The sequence below is a fragment of the Arabidopsis lyrata genome (assembly GCF_000004255.2).
Source record: "Arabidopsis lyrata subsp. lyrata unplaced genomic scaffold ARALYscaffold_5, whole genome shotgun sequence".
Taxonomy (NCBI): Eukaryota; Viridiplantae; Streptophyta; class Magnoliopsida; order Brassicales; family Brassicaceae; genus Arabidopsis; species Arabidopsis lyrata.
Window position 1 is genome coordinate 16,223,123 of NW_003302551.1, and position 19,599 is coordinate 16,242,721.

The 19,599-nt window shown below is 36.6% G+C and overlaps 4 protein-coding genes, 1 long non-coding RNA gene and 2 pseudogenes across 14 annotated transcripts; 5 read left to right on the forward strand and 2 right to left on the reverse strand.

Annotated features, from left to right (window-relative positions):
- Positions 1-1,044: 1,044 nt before the first annotated feature.
- Positions 1,045-2,461, reverse strand: LOC9312232. Its single transcript, XM_021026231.1, has 4 exons — positions 2,256-2,461; positions 1,986-2,024; positions 1,603-1,879; positions 1,045-1,522 (listed from the first exon to the last, which is right to left on the reverse strand). Exons 1-4 carry the CDS (start codon positions 2,459-2,461, stop codon positions 1,208-1,210), a joined length of 837 nt encoding a protein of 278 aa, XP_020881890.1. The 3' UTR covers positions 1,045-1,207.
- A 222-nt stretch (positions 2,462-2,683) lies between these two features.
- Positions 2,684-6,109, forward strand: LOC9313947 (peptidyl-prolyl cis-trans isomerase PASTICCINO1). 10 transcript variants are annotated; one of them, XM_021025562.1, is made up of 9 exons: positions 2,684-3,103; positions 3,196-3,249; positions 3,337-3,435; positions 3,739-3,830; positions 3,948-3,980; positions 4,368-4,415; positions 4,927-5,353; positions 5,466-5,556; positions 5,807-6,109. In XM_021025562.1, exons 2-7 carry the CDS (start codon positions 3,231-3,233, stop codon positions 4,969-4,971), a joined length of 336 nt encoding a protein of 111 aa, XP_020881221.1. In that variant the 5' UTR covers positions 2,684-3,103; positions 3,196-3,230; the 3' UTR covers positions 4,972-5,353; positions 5,466-5,556; positions 5,807-6,109. The 10 variants fall into 10 exon arrangements, 9 of the variants coding, with proteins under 9 accessions (XP_020881221.1, XP_020881222.1, XP_020881220.1 ...); XM_021025563.1 differs by having other exon boundaries at positions 4,927-5,107; positions 5,235-5,556; XM_021025561.1 differs by having other exon boundaries at positions 4,927-5,017; positions 5,108-5,556.
- A 308-nt stretch (positions 6,110-6,417) lies between these two features.
- LOC110228358 (F-box/FBD/LRR-repeat protein At3g52680-like) lies at positions 6,418-8,500 on the forward strand. Its single transcript, XM_021025553.1, has 4 exons — positions 6,418-6,668; positions 6,777-7,644; positions 7,714-7,848; positions 7,978-8,500. The coding sequence occupies exons 1-4, from the start codon at positions 6,658-6,660 to the stop codon at positions 8,299-8,301; spliced, it is 1,338 nt and encodes a 445-aa protein (XP_020881212.1). The 5' UTR covers positions 6,418-6,657; the 3' UTR covers positions 8,302-8,500.
- Positions 8,501-10,133: 1,633 nt separating this feature from the next.
- LOC110228553 lies at positions 10,134-11,740 on the forward strand (annotated as a pseudogene).
- Positions 11,741-14,483: 2,743 nt separating this feature from the next.
- Positions 14,484-15,213, reverse strand: LOC110228103. The gene is made up of 3 exons (XR_002331713.1): positions 14,936-15,213; positions 14,757-14,815; positions 14,484-14,662 (listed from the first exon to the last, which is right to left on the reverse strand). It is a non-coding gene; the product is annotated as an uncharacterized LOC110228103 (long non-coding RNA).
- Positions 15,214-15,715: 502 nt separating this feature from the next.
- LOC110228422 lies at positions 15,716-17,281 on the forward strand (annotated as a pseudogene).
- A 106-nt stretch (positions 17,282-17,387) lies between these two features.
- Positions 17,388-18,805, forward strand: LOC9312233. Its single transcript, XM_002876119.2, has one exon. The coding sequence runs from the start codon at positions 17,474-17,476 to the stop codon at positions 18,350-18,352; it is 879 nt and encodes a 292-aa protein (XP_002876165.1). The 5' UTR covers positions 17,388-17,473; the 3' UTR covers positions 18,353-18,805.
- The last annotated feature ends 794 nt before the right edge of the window (positions 18,806-19,599 follow it).

Sequence of the window (19,599 nt, forward strand, 5' to 3'; positions counted from 1 at the left end):
AAAAGTTTGATGAAAGTGTATACTATACAACGTTGTATATGAGAACTTGTGGAGAGAAAAGAGAGATTTTGCTTACGCCAGGGTAATGCTTTAGTATTGGAGAGTAATGATCAAGAGCAATATAAACTTTCTCAAGCCAAGAGAGATTTCGTTTCATCGCTAAGGAGATCAGTAAAAGATTATCATGCTACCAAATGGCCAATAAAAGAAAACAACACAAAAGGGTGAGTCGGCTTCAAGACGAATGAAAAGGACCAATCTTTGAGGAACATAATTTTTAGCTACAAAACCATCTTTCATGGCGGAAAAACGGATGATTATATGATTTATACTTGTTTTGGATGAGTAACAAGTTCAAGCTTTTACTTTAGGGGAATTTGGAAACATGCAAGTTTACGAAATGGACATACCAAGTTGGTGGTTTTTGCGGTCTCTCATTGGTACTATATCTTGTTCCCTGCATTTTCATGAAAGAACAGATCTAAATGCCTTGGTGGGGACTTCTTCTAGCATCATTCATGGCCGTTACCTTCACTGTTATAGTCAGATATATCACATCTATAGCTAATCAGGTGGTTTAACTTCCACTATTTAATCCTGAAAACATGTTTTGGATTTGTTTTTTCTAATTTCTCACTTTTAAACTGTTGTGACAGACTCCAGATAATTTCTCATGGGTGTGTTGTTATGGGGGAGACCAATCGCTAACGTCTGCTTCAAAACTTTTGGTTACATTAAGCATGTCACAAGCAATTTCATTCCTTAACGACTTCAAGCTAGGCCATTACATGATGATACTGCCAAGATCGATGTTCTTAGTCTAGTTCATAGGATAGGAGCAGTGAACATACCAGTGACATGGTACTTGCTTAGGAAACATCTGTCAGAAAGACTACCTGCAAACAGTCCATGGACATGTCCAAGTGACAGAGTTTCCTTTAACGCATCAGTGATTTGGGGATTAGTAGGACCCAAGAGAATCTTTGGTCGTCTAGGAAACTACTCTGTACTTAACTGGTTATACTAACGAACAAAAATAAAGAGTAAGAGTAGAAAGAAAACACTCATCAGTAAGAGTACTAAGAAAACACGTATCAATGAGTAAGAGTAGGAAGAGATGAAAGACAAGTACTAGACAAAGTAACAATGAATAGCTATAAGAGATGAATAGCAAGAGTAGTAAGAGTCTAAGAGATGAAAACACGAATCAATGAGTAAGAGAACGAAGAGATGAGTTCACAGACTCCGTGGAGCCCTGTCCACTCCCGCTGGAGGGACTCTCCACAACCATAACAATGTTCAGGTAAGAAACCCCCACACTATCAACATCTTCTTCTACATGTAGCTCCGTGTTTTGATCGTCGAAAGTCTTCAGTCCATCTGATGTGGATATGTAGCAACCTCTTGGGAAACTACCGTAAGCTCTTTGACACCCCAGCTGAGCCATATCAGAATTCGTGGTAAGAATCAAGTCGCCTTCCACATCAATGCCCCAATAGAAAGGAAGATGTGCATCACGATCCTGTAAAACAAAAAGCATTCAAATCATATAAGCTTCAAATCAAATCATAAGTATGGAAATGAAGTGTGTTAATGTATTACTGTAGCAGCAAAGACCGTCTTCTTCAGGTTATCGAAGAGAATGATAGTAAACTTCCCCTTGGCAGCTCTTACTAAGTTCAACCAGTAAAATTCTCGTTGGTCCTTCTGAAGCTTTGTTTCTGGGCCATCGTTAATGCGCCTTTGTGATTTATAAGCCTCGATGAACATGGTAGGCTGATCAATGTCCTTATTGAAGTGGAATTTTGAAGCCAAATAGTCTATATTCTCAATGCTACCGCTCAATATACAGAACATATCGTCTTTTGCTTGGAAACGACTGCAAAATTAAACACAACAACAATCTTAACATACTAAGTGAACAATTTAAGATATCGTCTCCCTCTTAAGAACTTACTAAACTAAGCGATCTCAACAGAAATTACCGAAACCTAAAGTTCCATAGCCCTAAATCATAGCGATCTCTAACGACATACGAATCAAACCAAAAATCATTGAGAAATTGTAATCTCAGCACGCGAATCTAACATCTGCGAAGTAAAAACCTAAAGATAATCTAACATCTGGAAATATATAACCTCTAAAGAACCCTAACATACATAAATGGCGATCTCACGAGTCACGAACAAGACAATCCAATGAAATCTTACCAAAAACTCTCAATAAGCTTAAGATCGATAGAGGTTGTATCTTACTTCGCGATGATAGAATTTGTCGGAGCCACTGTAATTGCAAGCATACACCATGGCTGAATATCAACCATAAACGAATTCGCGTACTCGTTAGTGTAGTATTTAGCCAGAGAATTTTCCATGGCGGAAACGGACTCAGAGGTGTGCAGATTCAGCGACTTGTCCAACTCTGGGAATGGCGCCACCTGCTTCGAGAAAACTCCAAGCATTTTTCCTCCGAAGCTTCGAGAGAGATTTTTCAGAGAAAAAAAGTCGAGTTGGGGAAGAGAACGAACTCTGTTAGCGAAAAGAAAAGAGCCGGGAAAGAAATAAAAAGCGAGTTTTCTCTTCGCCGACCTTCCAGATTGTACCACGTGGCGTGATGGGCGGTTAGGATTGTTTGTTAAATTCTTCTTCCTCCCACGCTTAATTTATTTTCTGTTGCATTTTGAATTTGTTTTTAATTATTGTGAAGCGGAAATTAAATATGGATCTCTCGGTGTTCTTCTACTAATCTAATCTTTAGCTTTGGTTCAATCCATCTCGCAATTGTTATTGTTGTGATTTTTGGTTTCCGATTTTGTCAAATTTGTATCCTGGGTTCTGACAATTAGGTTTTATTTGCTGCTCTGGTGTTTCCGGAGAAATTCTCCCCTGGAAAAGTTATTCACGGCGTCCTTTTATCAGATGGTTCTCAATTTCGTACCGATGCAATGGTTAATTTGATTTGATTTAAGTCTTTCTACTATTCCTGGGATTTTGTGAGCTCGAAACTTTTATGTCCATTAATTTTGCTAATCCAATTTCAGGTCTATTTGCATTAATATTGTTGCTAGCTTTTTTTCGGAATCTGTGCAAAAATCGGCATTCTTGTAAGTGTAGTTACCATTTTCTGATTCATGTCTCACGATATCTTGTACATGACTGGCACTGGAATAGTACATTTGTATTTATATCACTGCAGTGTACAGACACTGGATGGTGAAGTAGTGGAAGCTTATGAGGTCAGAATGTGGAGGTGAGACTGACCAACATTCTCAGTAAGGAGTTTATTTGAGCATTTTTGTTAGGGACTCATCAAATGTGTTGTTTGATGTTCCATCAGGGAGAGATTTACCGATAAGACATGTCTTGAGAAAGAGCAAAATGATCCTTGGATTGCTCGAAGGAATTCCCACGATGTACAAGGCTGAAAATTGCAATGGTAATTAGGATTTTGTTTAAACATATGTTCTTGTTTGTGTACCGTGTCAAAGATAATGTTTGCTCGAGTGTTTTGCCCATTTTTGTATATTTCAAAGCTTTGTCTCTTTACTTTGTTTCGTAGTTTGGTTTCAGAACAGGGTTTAGTTTATTTACTTGAGTTACCTCAACTTCAGTGAGTTGATACGCCAAATCTTCCATTAGCTATTTCAGAACACTTTCTTGGTTCTTCACGGCTGAAGAAGTCTTTATCAAATTTTTCCTTTTATTCAGTTCAAGATGAAACCTGAAATGCACTATGCAGAAAGTGATTGTCCAGTCTTTGCGCCAGGCAATTTTCCAAAAGATGATGAGTTTCGTTTTGAGATTGCTTTGATGGATTTCCCAAAAGCCAAGGCAAGATCTCATCACAACCCAAGATAACAGTGCTCTAGTTAGCCGAAAAGACTCTGAGAACTTGCATTTCATCTGTTTTGACTTAAGCTTTGTCATTTCCTTTGTGTTAATGTCCAGATTGCAAATGATGATTTGGGGGTCATCAAGAAGGTAGGACCTGAATTTCCATATTTGTAGATATATCATTTGGGTCCGGGATGATGTATGTCTTTGGTGGTCTGGGCAAGGGTAGTGTAAGGAAGAATAAGCAGGCTTAGACTGATATGATCCAAACCTTTCTTGTTCTTCAGTAGAATGATATAAAAAAAAACCTAGTGGAGTTATTTACGCTTTTTGGGGTTGCCTAAGACTATGGAACCACGAAGAGTTTCAAGTAATTTCTCCTAGAAAGAATGTCGATTGCTCTTTAATCACTAGCAGTGACTTAACTTTTGAACTCCATTGTGAAACCAAAAGTTCTGGTTTGGCTTTCACTTGCTTCTTCAGAACAGATGCTTTGATTTTCTTCATTCTGATCTTTTTTATTTCATGTGATAGGTGGTTTGGAATACAGCTGAACCCTCCATTTATGAGCATAGATCTCAAGTAATCAATCTTTCCATTTTTCTCTTCTATCTGTAAGCCCGGGCAGCATCATTACTTCAGTTTGCATATTACAGATATGAGTAGCGGGTTTTTATAATGCTATCTACAGTTATGCATGTTTATGATGATGGGAATTATTCCTTGTTTAGCCGGGATGATGAGATATTGAGATGGCTGATCAATATCTCTATTCTGGCAAGACTTGTGCAGGATGGTTCCTGAGTCAGTCAATGATTCCATACCAGATTTTCTGTGCGGTATATATATATTTGGTTTTGCTTACAATACCCGCTTCTTGAAATTCTGATCATCCGTGTTTTGTTAGTCTTACAATAGTTTATAATTGAGTTATATACATTGGAATTGGAGTACTTTTTTCATGAATAATACATGACCTCTAAGTAAGTTCATGGTGTCGTGATGGAACATATTCATCTTACCAAAATATGACCATTTCCATTATCGCACTTACTATGATCTTTCTAAATACTGTCAGTTTTTCAATTTTTAGGTGGGCCATAATTGCAGAGAGATTGGGCTTCATGCTGGTGATTAGAGATCTCTTGTGGATCCCTTTCACTTAAGCATTCAGGCATATAAAGGTGAGCTTGAACACAAACAGGACATACTTCAATTTTTCTTATTGACAGTATCTTCTTGGCAAGTAAGAGTCATACTTGGAAACAATATAGGTATTGAATGCTTGATCACTCTGTGATTGAATTGTCTTCTTTCTGGTACATGGCTGGTGGCTTTTGCACAACAAAGTAGGGCTAACAGTTCCTGCTATTGTTGCCAATTGCCTTGTGTTCTTGATAGGGTAAGTTTTGAGTGATGGGTTTTTCGAGAGGCTAACAAACAAAACCATATCCTTTGAGAAGAACCCAAAAACACATATATTTACCCCTCCAGTGGTCGTTGGTGGGAAAGTAATACCAGTATGATCTTTTTCTCCTTCACTAGTTTCTTGCTTGGTTACACCGCCTCTATCTTTGATTGTTCATCATCTTTGGGAATGGCGAAGTGAATTCCGCAATGATACAATTTCAGTAACTTACACATGGGAATTACAAGGCACTGTGATTACCTTGGCGACTTGATGCTCTCTCTCTCTCTCTTTCTGTTTCGCCGGGGCAATAAGGTAACTTCTACTGAATATGTTCATGTAGAAAGTAATACCAGTATTTATCCAGAATGCTTATCACAAACACTGATTTGGCAAAAGATTAAAAAATGTTGATCTTAAACCTGATATAATTGATTGATAGTGTCTGGGATTCTCCAACTTACTTTATGACCACCATTTGAACTTTCCAAAGTTTTTCAATTCCATTGTTTGATGATCAGTGAATCTCTGGGCCTTTTAATGATGTTGTCATGTGTGTTCTCAGTTCTCCAGTTCCATATTTGATATTTCTACCCGTTATACCTCCTGATATTGTTGATATGGAGAGAACGAAGAGACGAGGTTCGATGTGCAGAGACTTGCTTGGAGGATACTTCCTTAAGTCTAGTAAAGTAGTAAGTATTAACTGTCCAAAGTCCTGGATCCTTCGAGTTTCATCCTCTTATGTTATTTTTCATATTCTTGTCTCAATGTGACATGAGAAGATTCCAGTTTGGCCTTTTAGCAATGTTTAGATTGAGATACTTGGAGAGTACGTTTAAGAATTATACTTCTATTCTTCTTATTATTTGGCATTGATATCAAAATTTTGTGATTTATGTTTTGTTGGATCAGAAGAATAACAATTTTCTTTTTATGTAAACGCAACTAATAATTATAGACAGTATACTGACGGAAATTGGAAAATAATAATATATGAACGAATATATTTTTAATATTGCTGAATATGTTAATTGGACAATATGGAAAAAATCACAAAAATAGGAAATGAACATTTGTTTTCCTAGAATCTTTAAAAAAAAGACTGCTGATGTGAGCAACCCCTATATATAAGGCTATAACTAATAATATAATTTCTTCAAATTGATGTATGCATTGGGCAAAATGTTTGGGGTTGTTCTCTCGAGTCGCCGATCTGATAACAAATCAATCACAAAATGTAATCCTCAATATCTAGCTTAAGCCAGACTCGAGTGGGAATTGGGTCTCTTGAATATTGCTAGACTGCGTTTGCGTTAGGAGCGTTTTTGATTCGATTGCACCACTGAGAAGGCATAAATCTGAAAGAGGCTTTGCCAAACTACTAAATTGGTTGTCTCTTCACTATCAACGACGATGAAACGATGGTATGTTTCTCTGTTTGGTTAAAAATCGTTCTATATCATGGTTTCTTAACTGCAAGCTCTAAACCCTAACTCTTAATCTTGTCTACTTTTGGTTTTGTTTGTGAAAAGTTTGAGAATTCGAGTTATTATGGGTAAAGACAGGATCAGTGAGTTGCCTGAAGAGTTGCTTCTAAAGATATTGTCACTACTTCCAACAAAAACTGTTATAACCACAAGTGTTTTGTCTAAACGATGGCGGTCTCTTTGGAAGATGGTGCAGAAACTCAAGTTTGAATCTGACAATCTAGCGAAATTTTCAAAGAATGTTGGCAAGTTTTTGCTTTCACACAAAGCTCCGGTTTTGGAGAGTTTGCATATCAAAGTTACTGATAAGGCTGAAAAAAGATGTGGTATAAATGTTGGAGTATGGCTTGGAATTGCCGTTGTACGCCATGTGCGTGAGTTGGTGCTAAATCTTTCATTAAAAAATTCAGTCAGGTTTCCAAGTAGTGTGTTTTTCTGTGATACACTTGAGAGGTTGAAACTCAAGTATTCAATTATTGTAGATGTTCCTTCTCCAGTTTGTATGAAGTCCCTCAGAACTCTGCACCTTCATGCTGTGGGTTTCAAAGACAATGAATCTATTCGTAACCTTATATCTGGCTGTCCTAATCTTGAAGATTTGGCCATACATCGAGCTCGAGGTAGCCGTAACCGTAAGGTTGTGCTGACTTTGGTTATCGCAGCGCCATACTTAAAGAGACTATCGATTGACGGTAAAATTGGTGGACTAACGGATGGGGGCTATGTGATAAACGCTCCGTCTTTGGAATACTTGAACATTAGAGGGATTTATAACTGCGGGTCTTGTCTGATTGAGAATGCGCCAATGTTAGTTGAGGCAAATATTAGAAACGTTTCGAAAATAGTCAATGAGAAGATTCTGGGATCTCTCAAGTCAGCCAAACGTCTTTCCTTGGACTTATCACCTTTGGAGGTAACTATGCTTGCAATTTAACTTATTTGTTGCTTCTCTAGTTTTAATAATATGATGTTATGCATATAGATTAAGTGCCCTACCGGAGCTATTTTCTATCAGCTGGTATATCTAGAGCTGTGTACACATAAAGCGAAGTGGTGGAATCTACTTACGATCATGCTCGATAGCTCTCCTAAACTACAAGTCCTCAAGCTCATTGGTGTAAGATATATCATTTATTAGTCGGCTAGCTACTTTTGATAGTCTCTCTTTGGAATTTAATTTTGAAGGTCTAATAGACTAATATATACATTGCATGCCCATTTTAATTCCTTGTGTTGGTCTCGTCAGAAAAATCAGGATGCTAGTAAAGATGATGTGGTTAGCGGGAAATGGAATGAGCCAAAGTATGTTCCTGAATGTTTGTTGTCTCACCTCGAGACATTTGTGTGGATAAGATACGATTGTGAAAGAGAAGAAGAGAAAGATGTGGCTGCATACATTATGAAGAACGCAAGACTCTTGAACAAGGCAACTTTCTCCACAAGACCCATTGAATCCAAAGAGCTCCACAAGCTTGAAAAAAGACGCAAGATTCTCAACGAGTTGACTATAGTGAAGGCTTCTTCAAATTCTTGTCGCCTTATATGTGACGGTGAATCAATAGTCATATAAATTCTACTTGTACCACTATGTTAAGAAACAGAGGCCTAAAGGTGATTCCTTTTGGCTTGAATCAACAACACACCAAGGTTTTAAGTGTATTAGAGATTGAATGTTCACAAAAACGCTAGCCTTGAATGAAAAGAACCGAGTATGTCTGTTAAAACAGAGTGTAAGAACAGAGCACACAAGAACTTGTTAGCCCAGTTCACACCAACGGTGCTACGTCTGGGCCGGGAACTGTCTCCCGGAATCCACTATATCAATGAGTTTTACAAGAGATCTCTCACCCCAAAGTCCCTTACAAAGCTCTCTCGGTTTCCCCAAGAACTCTCATACAAGTTTATTCTATGAATGAAGTTCTCTCTGTTTCTGTCTACCGTCTATCTCTTCTCCTAAAACGCCACTTATATACACAAACACACTCTAGACCTAGTCTCCTTATGCAGCTTCCACGAAGGTGCCTTTTTGGTCTTTGGCAGCATTCCAATTCAAATTGATCTTAGCCAAAACCAGCAACTTCACAAACGGATAAGGGTTGCTTTTGCTCGTTGCTTTAGCTTTTATGAGCGCAAACAAACGGCTACTCTTAGTCCTTGTGGTCCTGCAAGTGTGTGTGTTGGCAATGCTGAGCTGTCGTTTCTTCCTCTTCAAGCTTCTTCAAATGTTTTGTTCTTCATCACTATTTCTCAACAGTAATTAATATTTTAGTTAAGAAAACTCTCCGGATTTAAAGAACAAAAGAACAACTGTTTGGGGTTGTTTCTCTCTGGAGTCGCCGATCTGTCTATTAACTGTCCCAATTCAAGGATCCTTTGAGAACCATCCTCTTATGTCATTTTTTTCATCTTCTTGTTTCATTGTGATATGAGAACTGAGAAGATTCCACAAGAGCTTTTAACAATGTGTAGATTGAGTGTTGGAGTTGAATCTTTGATTAAACCTGCAACAAGAAAACAAGCTTCAATGAGAAGAAGAAGATGAAGAACAGAGAAGACTCTGAAGCATTGATTAAGAAGAAGTTCTCGAAGGAAGAAGAATAAGAAAGCAAGTCAACGTCACGTGTGGCCTATGGCCCAAACTGTTGAAGTATTTTGTGTTGGTTTAGTTATGGGCCAACAGAAGAAGAGGTTGTGCTAACTATATTCAACTAAGTCTAAGTTAGAGTCAAGTGAGTTGTTAGAGTTGTTGAATGTATAAGAGTGTTGCTTAAGCTCTTGCTTGTAATATTAGTCTAGTGTCTAGAGTTAGCCATATCTAGCTCCACAAAGCAACATGTCCGGAGAAGGCGTACGTAACCGAAGAAACGCCATGAAGGTGACCTGAGTGAAGACAAGAGTGAAGCCTTGAGCAGACCTGAGCTCAAGGCAAAAGTTCAACATTGAGATACTTGGAGTACGATTACAAATTATACTTCTATTCTTGTTATTTTGTGATATATGTTTTCTGGGGGAGTTTTCCGAAGAAAAACAGCTTCTTCTTTTTTTTTGTTAAATGTAAATGTCACCATAATAATATTACTTCCGGAAATTGAAAAAATAATATACGAGCGAATATATTTTGGGTATCGCTGAATATATCTTTATTGGAAAAAATGGAAAAAAAATAACAAAAAATAGAATATTAACATTTGTTTTCTTATATGCTCTACAAGAAGCGTAGGATGCAAGCAACCCCGAAAACTAATAATATCTTCAAATTGATATGTATTGGGCAACTGTTGTCCTCTCTCGAGTCGCCGATCTGATAACAAATCAATCACAAGTGTAAGCAAATATCTAGCTTAAACCAGATTCGAGCGATAATTGGGTCTCTTGCCTATTGCTAGACTGCGTTTGCGTTTGGAGCGTTTTTGATTCGATAGCAGCACTGGGAAGGCATAAATCTGAAGGATTTTAGTAATCTTCTAAATTGGTTGTCTCTTCACTATAAACGACAATGAAACGATGGTATATTTCTCTGTTTCGTTACAAATCGTTCTATATGCGAGCTCTTAAAACCCTAATTCTTAATCTTGTCTTTTTTGGTTTTGTTGGTGAAAAGTTTGAGAATTCAAGGTGTAATGGGTAGAGACAGGATCAGTGAGTTGCCTGATGATTTGCTTCTAAAGATACTGTCTTTTCTTCCAACAAAAACTGTCATATCCACGAGTGTTTTGTCGAAACCATGGCGGTCTCTTTGGAAGCTGGTGCCCAAACTCGAGTTCGATTCTCAGGATCGGAGAACTGCAGAGAATGTAGGCAGGTCTTTGCTTTTACATAAAGCTCCAGTTTTAGAGAGTTTGCATCTCACAGGTTTATGTGATGATATAGATGTTGGACTATGGGCTGGAATTGCATTTGCACGCAACGTGCGTGAATTCTTACTCCAAGTTTGGATTCCCTTTTCCATGCCAGTCACATTTCCGAGTAGCTTGTTTTTCTGTGATACACTTGAGACCTTGAAACTCAAGAATCCTCCTATTGAGATAGATGTTCCTTCTCCCGTTTCTATGAAGTCTCTTAGAACGCTTCACCTTGAATATGTGACGTACAAAGACGATGAATCCATTTGTAACCTTTTATCTGGCTGCCCTAACCTTGAAGATTTGCTCGTGTAATGAATTTTAAAATTGTGGTGCCATCTTTGAAGAGACTATCAATTAAAGAATGCACTAGGGGACGGAATGTGGGCTATGTGATAAACGCGCCTTCTTTGAAATACTTGCAAATTGAAAGGATAAAACGTCATAAGCTTTGTCTGCTTAAGGATGCGCCAGAGCTAGTTGAGGCAACTATTAGCAACGTAGTGAATGATAAGATTTTGGGATCTCTCAAGTCAGCCAAACGTCTTTCTTTGAACTTATCAACTTTCGAAGGTAACTATGCTTGCAATTTAACTCATTTGTTGTTTATGTATAGTTTTAATAATATAATCTTTTTATGCATGATTAAGTGTCCTGCCGGAGCTATTTTCTATCAGCTGGTATATATGTCTAGAGATGTATACAAATAAATGGAAGTGGTGTAATCTACTTACGACCATGCTCGATCACTCTCCTAAACTACAAGTCCTCAAGCTCATCGATGTAAGTTATCTCATTTTTAGTCGGCTAGCTATTTTGAAGGTCTAATAGTAATATACATTGCATTCCCCTTTGCCGTGTGTTTGTCTCATCAACAAAATCAGGCTTTTTAGTTATAAAGATGATTTGTTTGGCGAAAAATGGAAGGAGCCAAAGCGTGTTCCTGAATGTTTATTGTCACACCTCGAGACATTTGTGTGGACAAGATATGATTGGAGAAGAGAAGAAGATAACCTAGTGGCTAAATACATTCTAAGGAACGCAAGACGTTTGAACAATGCAACTTTCTCCACAAGACCCATCGAATCCAAAGAGAAGCTTGAGATGCACAACGAGATGAATGGTTTGGTCAAGGCTTCAAATTCATGCCACCTTGTGTTCGAATGATCTTTATATAATTATATGTATTTAACTCTTCTAGTAACAGAGATTTTACTTTAATTGCTTTAAGCGACTGAAGAAAAAAAAAGAACGGGGAAAGAGAAAAAATTCAGGTCAATTTGCATTAACATTGTCGGTCGCTATTTTGGGAATCTGGCTTTGTAAGTGTTATACCATTTTTTTATCATCAAGACCAATGTTCAGATATAGCTATCTGTTTACGATAGTATTGCAATTTATTTCTTGTATTCATGGCATGATTATTTAAATAATGTATAAATACTAAATATTTTAATAAAATTTATATATAAAAAAATAATATTGTGCCCTACATAAACTAATCTTCTGGATCCGCCACTGATGGCATCACGATGTTTGCAGGTAGTTGCGGATTGAGCTACTCTTGGCTACTTTTCTTTTCTGTGTTTTGGTAAACCTGATAGCTAGTGTTGGTCTTAAACCTGATATAATTGATGGATAGTGTCCGGGATTCTCTTACTTTTAAGTCCAGTACCATTTGAACTTTCCAAAGTTTTTCAATTCCATTGTTTGATGATCACTGAATCTCTAGGCCTTTTTATGATTTTGTCATGTGTATTCTCAGTTCTCTAGTAGTTCCATATTTCTACCGGATATACCTCCTGATATTGTTAATATGGAGAGAACGAAGAGAAGAGGTTCAATGTGCAGAGAACCTTAGACTTGTCCCCTGTAGAATATATACTTCCACCTTTATGTCTGTCTATTAATTAACTGTCCAAAGTCATAAATGGATCATTTGAGTTTCCATCCTCTTAATTATTTCATTTTTTCATATTCTTGTTTCAATGTGACATGATCCATTTTGATCTTTTAGCAATGTTTAGATTGAGATACTTGGAGAGTACGTTTAAGACCATCTCCATCCATTAGACACTGTGTGGGTGTCTCGAAAATATTATTTTAATCATTTTATAATAAATAAGTTATTTATTTAAATTATAAATTATAAAAAAAAAAAATTTGGCCAATAATAAAAAGACAAGTGGAAACACAGTTTCTCAAAGTTTCTCAAACCATACACTTTCTCCTACTTTTTTATTTATTTTTTTATTAATCTTGAGACATTCCTCAAAACACTACTGTTGAAGATGCTCTAAGAATTCTACTTGTACTAGAAGATAATCCAGGCTACGCCCGGTATACATTTGACAATTGAACTAATTTAGCTTTACCTTAATTTTTAGTTTCGTTAGAATACATACAAAATAATCAATCATGTGATGTAGTATTTAATATTTTAAATAAATAAAACATGTATGGTACAATTAATTGGTCAGTTTTAACTATGTTTAAATTTATTCTTTGCAATATATATTTAAAAATTATATATTAATTTTCTAATGTTTTTTACTACTATTAGTCTATATAGTATTTGTCTCATTTGTATAATCTCACAATTTATTTTCAAGTCATCCCTATTTTGTTTCATTTCATTCTTCTTTTTCATTTCATCCGCTAAATATGAAGTTTTTGAAATGAAGTAAGACGTGTAACTCTTTTTTTTTTTGTCATCGACATGTAACATCATATTTTAAGAAAAGAGTTAAAAAAAAATTGTGTCAATTATAGATAAGTTCTACCTCTATTGTTTTAGTTTTCATTGATAATAGCACTTAGCTTCCACTTTTCACTAAGTTAGTTATATATATATATATGTGATAAATGGAATAGAATGGTAAAGTGAAATAGGTTTGTTAGTGAATTGCAAGGGTTAACACCAATGAAAAAAATGAGACGTCAATGATTTAAAAATAGACAGCAGAATGAATTAGATGCTCCAATCCTACATAGCTGCTTAAACCCAACATCTTAGAAAGCTATTTAAGATTTCAGCAAAGGATAGTGGTAAGACATATACTCATTATTATTCATGGAGAAATTTTGTGTTGTCTAAATTAATATTATTAATTGCACGATAGATCACAAACCCGTTTTCCAAAATCAAAATACAGAAGCTTTATTTCTGCAAGATAAAGTTCCCCTTTCTCCAAGTAATGGAGATAGTTGCTTGATATTTATATGTGCTTTCCTTCTACCAAGTTAAGGAATATAAACAGTCCTAACTACGACATTGAATACAACTTCAATTAGGTCTTTTTGCCCATATGAGTCGTAAGCTCGGGTCTCGTGAATAAAGAGACTATAAGAAACTAATGAGTAGGAACCTAGGCTTATGGCATGATCTCAAGAAAACATGATAATGATTCTATAAACTGAATATCAAAATTGGGAGCTATAAGAATATAATGACCAAGCATCTACAATGTTTTATCTCTTCTAGTATGTCTAGCCTTAACGAAAACAAATTGAAAGATGTGTACAACGGAAATCTGTTCTTTGCTTGGCAATGTTTTGAAATAAAATAATGGTGGTTGTCGATAATATTCAGTTAATCATCAAGCACACTTCATACATCCTCTGTTTCTTCCACCTACAATTTACATGCATGTTTCTTTTGCATTGCAGCTATCTCTACAATTTCAAAACCTTTGCTCTCACACTCGATTTAAATTTGGTAAGGATACTTTCTTAAATCCGAAACAATAAAGAGAATTCAATCTAATCACAAATAAAAATAATCTGATGTAGCATAGAACAGTAGAAATGATTTCTACATAGTGGAGCGTGTTGTGTTGCATAATTTCTACTAAACAAAGAAACAATGATCGTGAAAAAAAAAACAAAAAAAATAACCAACCATCATTGAAATACTACGGATTAGGCTTAAGATATACAAAGATAGGTCTCAGATCTTAGTGAAAGAGAAGACAATCTAATGTTATAATAAAGAAAATAGTTTGATGCTTACTTCATCCCAAATTAGGCTACAGCTACCTTCGTCAGAATCGTCATCTCCGAGGCCATTGTTCCCAATGTCGTTGGGGGCTTTTAGTGGAAAATTTTTTCAGTTATCTAATCTGGTAGAGGAACAAACCAAGGATGGAGATACATTAAACACTTGTTCATGTTTCTCGCTTACCTTCAGATGCACTCAAGCTTACACGCTTGTTGATGGTCTCCTACGTTCACTTTTTTTTTCTGACATCATTAATCAGCGAGGCAAAAAAGAAGGTAGAGATGGCTCTATATGGTCAAAACAATACCAATTTTGAAAACCCATATAGTGAAGAGAGAGCGAAAAATAAGGAGATCTCTTACCTATAGTCGTTTGCATTCTCCAGCCAAGAAGGCAGTGTGAACTTTGAAAGTAAAAACCATATTTAGATAATTAGATGTGAAGTAGTCGTTGCCTTGTGGGTTAAAAGTAAGATGGGAGGAGCTTAAAACCAGAGATCCTGCAATTGAGTCCATAAGTTAGCTGATGGTATTAAATATATATGAGAAAGCTAAGTGGGCAGTCATAGAAGATTAGAGAAGCTTGAAACCGAAGAGAACATGGCTTTGGGGGAGACGATGGGTTTAGGTCAAAATTTGTCTAGGGAAGAGGCGTTTTATTAAACTTTTAGAGAAACTCATAAATGATTTTCTTAGCCTAATTAAGATGACGTGGCAGTCTAAAAAAGAAGTTTGAGATGCTGATGTGGATGGCCTAAGAAAGTTTCTTTTATTAGTAAGAGATTCTTGTTATTATTTGGCATTGATATGAAAATTTTGTCATTTATGTTTCGTTGGGGAGTTTTAAGAAAAACAATGTTCTTTTAATGTAAATGTCACTATATCTATAATAATTAGTTTTTTTTTTGGGGAAAAGTAATAATAGAGAGTATTTTACGAAATTGGGAAATAAATCAATAATAATATACGAACGAATATATATATTTTTAATATTGCTGAATATGTTAAATTGGACAAAATGGAAAATAAAAATCACAAAATAGGATATAAAAATTTATTTATATTTTCGAATACTAAAAAATAGGATACAATATTGCTGATGTCAGCAACCCCTATAACTTAATAATATATTTTCTAAATAAAGGTTCTTCTTCTTCTAGGTCTCTTGAATATTTGGTAGACTGCGATTGGAGAGTTTTTGATTCGATAGCAGCACTTGGAAGGCATAATTCTGAAGGATATTAGTAATCTACTCAATTGGTCGTCTCTTCAGTACTATTAATTAACGACAATGGAACGATGGTATGTTTCTCTGTTTCGTTACAAATCGTTCTTAACTGCAAGCTCTAATTAAACCCTAATTCTTAATCTTGTCCTATTTTGGTTTTGTTGGTGAAAAGTTTGAGAATTATGGGTAAAGACAGGATCAGTGAGTTGCCTGAAGAGTTGCTTCTACAGATATTGTCACTACTTCCAAAAACACTGTTATAACCACAAGTGTTTTGTCTAAACGATGGCGGTCTCTTTGGAAATTGGTACCGAAACTCGAGTTTGAATCTGACGATCAGGAGGACATAACGAAATTTTCAGAGAATGTTGGCAAGTTTTTGCTTTCACACAAAGCTCCGGTTTTGGAGAGTTTGCATATAAAAGTTACTGATAAGACTGAAAATAGATATGATATAGATGTTGGAGTATGGCTTGGAATTGCCTTTGTACGCCATGTGCGTGAGTTGGTGCTCGATCTTTTTTTAACAGATTCAGTCAGATTTCCAAGTAGTGTGTTTTTCTGTGATACACTTGAGACCTTGAAACTCAAGTTTTCGGCTCTTGTAGATGTTCCTTCCCCCGGTTTGTATGAAGTCCCTCAGAAGTCTACACCTTGTTTCTGTGGAGTTCAAAGACAATGAATCTTTTCTTAACCTTATATCTGGCTGTCCTAATCTTGAAGATTTGGCCATACATCGACCTCGATGTACCCGTAAGGTTGTGCTGACTTTGGTCATCGCAGCACCATCTTTAAAGAGACTATTGATTGACGGTAAAATTGGTGGACTAGCGGATGGAGGCTATGTGATAAACGCTCCTTCTTTGGAATACTTGAAAATTAGAGGGATTTATAACTGCGGGTGTTGTCTGATTGAGAATGCGCCAATGTTAGTTGAGGCAAATATCAGTAACGTTTCTTATATCGTTAATGAGAAGATTTTGGGATCTCTCAAGTCAGCCAAACGTCTTTCCTTGGACATATCACCTTTGGAGGTAACTATACTTTCAATTTTAACTCATTTGTGGTGTATGCATGTATAGTTTTAATAATATGATGTTTATGCATATAGATTAAGTGCCATACCGGAGCTATCTTTTATCGGCTGGTATATCTTGATATGCATACACGTGAAGTGGAGTGGTGGAATCTATTTAGGATCATGCTCGATAGCTCTCCTAAACTACAAGTCCTCAAGACATTTGTGTGGATAAGATACGATTGGGAAAGAGAAGAAGAGAACGAAGTAGCTGCATACATTCTAAACAACGCAAGACGATTGAAGAAGGCAACTTTCTCCACAAATCCCATTGAGTCCAAAGAGAAGCTTGAGATGCTCAACGCCTTCACTAGAGTGAAGGCTTCAAATTCTTGTCATGCACCTTGTAAAATCAATTAATCATATAAATTTAATTTAGCTTATAAATTCTACTTGTAATTAACCCATATTTTTTTAGTTAAGAACAAAAGTCAACTAATATATAAATTAATTAAACAAAATCAGATAAATCAGCAAATATAAATACCCGATTTCGTATATTTATCTTCTCTTCCCCTTAAACTACCTCTCACTCGGATCAAAACTTCTCTCTCTGACTCTCTCTCTCTCTCTATCATACATAAGCTTTGATTAAATGCCTCAAGTCGTTTCTTCAGTATGCGCCGGTGGCTCTGACCGGAAAATCTCATGCGAAACCCTAGCCGACGATAACGAAGACTCAACTCATGACCCGAAGATCCGACCCGTTTCCATCTCCTCCGTCGATTTTCCACCGGAATCTTATTCCTTATCAAAAGAAGCTCAGCTCGAATGGCTAAACGACAACGCTTTCTTCGAACGCAAAGAATCACAAAAAGGAAACTCATCTGCTCCAAATTCAAATTCGAATCCCAATTCAAACCCTAATTTGAGCTCTCAGCGAATCTCACTCAAATCAAAAGCGTCGATCATCAGATTACCGAAACCGCAGAAGACGTGTTTCAACGAAGCGAAGAAACGGAGAAATTGCAGAATCGCGAGGACTCTGATGATTCCGAAACGGATCGGGTCGAGATTGAAATCGGATCCTTCGTTATCGGAGCCGTGTTCTCCCAAGGTTTCTTGTATCGGAAGAGTTAGATCTAAACGTGATCGTAGCCGACGAATGCAGAGACAAAAATCCGGTCGAACCGATTCGTTTAAGGATAAACCGGTTCGGGTTAAGAAACCTGGGTTTTTCGCTAGCTTCAGAGCGATTTTCAGAACCGGAGGCGGTTGCAAAGACTTATCGGCGAGTGGAGTTCACGCGCCGCGGAGGGATGTCGTAGTCTCTCCGCCGAGAGTTTCGGTGAGAAGGTCGACGGATATCAGAGGAAGGCTTCCGCCGGAATATGTCGGGAATTCCTCGCCGCCGGGGAATAGTACCGGTTCGAGAAGATCATCGATTGACGGTGGTGAACCGGTACTACCTGGTTTAGGTGGGATGACTCGGTTTACTTCGGGGAGAAGACCGGATTTGTTGGTTGACGTTTGACGTGGCGTGACGTGCGGCGTTTTCTGTGAGTGGTGGGGTCCAGTCCCGGGGAAAAACAAGGATCGTGATTGGTTGGTTGGCTTTATGGGGCCCAGGAGCGTGTGTATTTTTGAAAAGTCGTTGGTGGTGAGTGGTTTAACGGAGTTAGGAACACGGCACAGATAGAAAACGCGGACGCTTTTTGGATTTGATTTCTAACGTCTCAACCACTTTCACCGTTTTATTATATCTTTTTGGTGCGTTTTTTCTTCTTTAAGACTTATGATTTTGAATTAGTCTTGCTTTTTGTCCTTTTTATTATTTTCCTTGTTTTGGGTTGTACATAGGTATTGTTATTTATTTGTGTATATGTGTTTTGTTGCTTAGAAAGGAATAGTAGAATGTAAAAGATACTTGTGATGATCACTCAATAATATGTGTTAGACAGCTGAGGCAATGTTCCATATTTGCTGATATTGTTGTCACCATTTAAATCCTTTTTTTTTGTTTAGGTTAAATAGTGAAAGCTTCGGATCTTGATCTATAACCCCTTCTAGTATTCGGAATCAGCTTTTAAATATTCCGATTTAAAGAATATCGGGTTTGAATTCGGAGGGCAGAGTACAAAGGAACAACCCAGTCTTACCACTATGCCACCACCTTGTTGGTCGCTATTTAAATCTTGATATAGACAGTTTCATTAGTGCTAGAATTCTCAAAAACTAAAAAGTCTAAAACAATGAAAGTGAATAGTTGGAGCCATGAACACTTTAAATTCTTTAATTGACTTGTTCAGGTCTTGATGAAGTGGCGAATTAAGTAAAAGTGATCGCTATTCGCTAGTGTCATTTGCCATATTATATGTAATTTTCATTTGTATATTGAGTAGTTATTTCATTTTCAAGAAAAGACAGGTCATTCATAGCCATCTTGGTTTTATTATAACATAAGCAAATGGGAACAACTAGTCAGTCCTTCGAATTGGCATTTTGTTATGAAGTCTCTTTTAGTATTGGGACCTCCATAATGGGGCCTTCGTAAAAACATTATGATAATTTTTGTCAAACAAAAAAAAACTGAATGAGAATTCAGACTTGTAAGTTTTTGTTCATTTCCTGGATAAGCTTGTCATGTGTTAAGAATCATTAATATGCAATTATTTTATTTCTTCTTTTTGGTTTATCATTTGTATCTACTTCCCCCCATCCAAAATTTCTTGTTAATAGTATTTATAACTGACCTCATTGCCAACTTAACAACTAATACAT

Bases quoted from the DNA above. Each gene is read 5' to 3' on its own strand.
- LOC9312232 (XM_021026231.1), bottom strand. From the start codon at position 2,461: ATGCTTGGAGTTTTCTCGAAGCAGGTGGCGCCATTCCCAGAGTTGGAC. The intron at 2,025-2,255 runs GTAAGATACAAC...GTATGTCGTTAG, and splicing joins ACAAATTCTATCATCGCGAA to AGATCGCTATGATTTAGGGC. The intron at 1,880-1,985 runs GTAATTTCTGTT...TTAATTTTGCAG, and splicing joins CTATGGAACTTTAGGTTTCG to TCGTTTCCAAGCAAAAGACG.
- LOC9313947 (XM_021025559.1), top strand. The intron at 3,981-4,367 runs GTAGGACCTGAA...TTCATGTGATAG, and splicing joins ATTTGGGGGTCATCAAGAAG to GTGGTTTGGAATACAGCTGA. The intron at 4,416-4,926 runs GTAATCAATCTT...TTCAATTTTTAG, and splicing joins TTTATGAGCATAGATCTCAA to GTGGGCCATAATTGCAGAGA.
- LOC110228358 (XM_021025553.1), top strand. The intron at 7,645-7,713 runs GTAACTATGCTT...TTATGCATATAG, and splicing joins TGGACTTATCACCTTTGGAG to ATTAAGTGCCCTACCGGAGC. The intron at 7,849-7,977 runs GTAAGATATATC...TGGTCTCGTCAG, and splicing joins AAGTCCTCAAGCTCATTGGT to AAAAATCAGGATGCTAGTAA.
- LOC9312233 (XM_002876119.2), top strand. From the start codon at position 17,474: ATGCCTCAAGTCGTTTCTTCAGTATGCGCCGGTGGCTCTGACCGGAAA.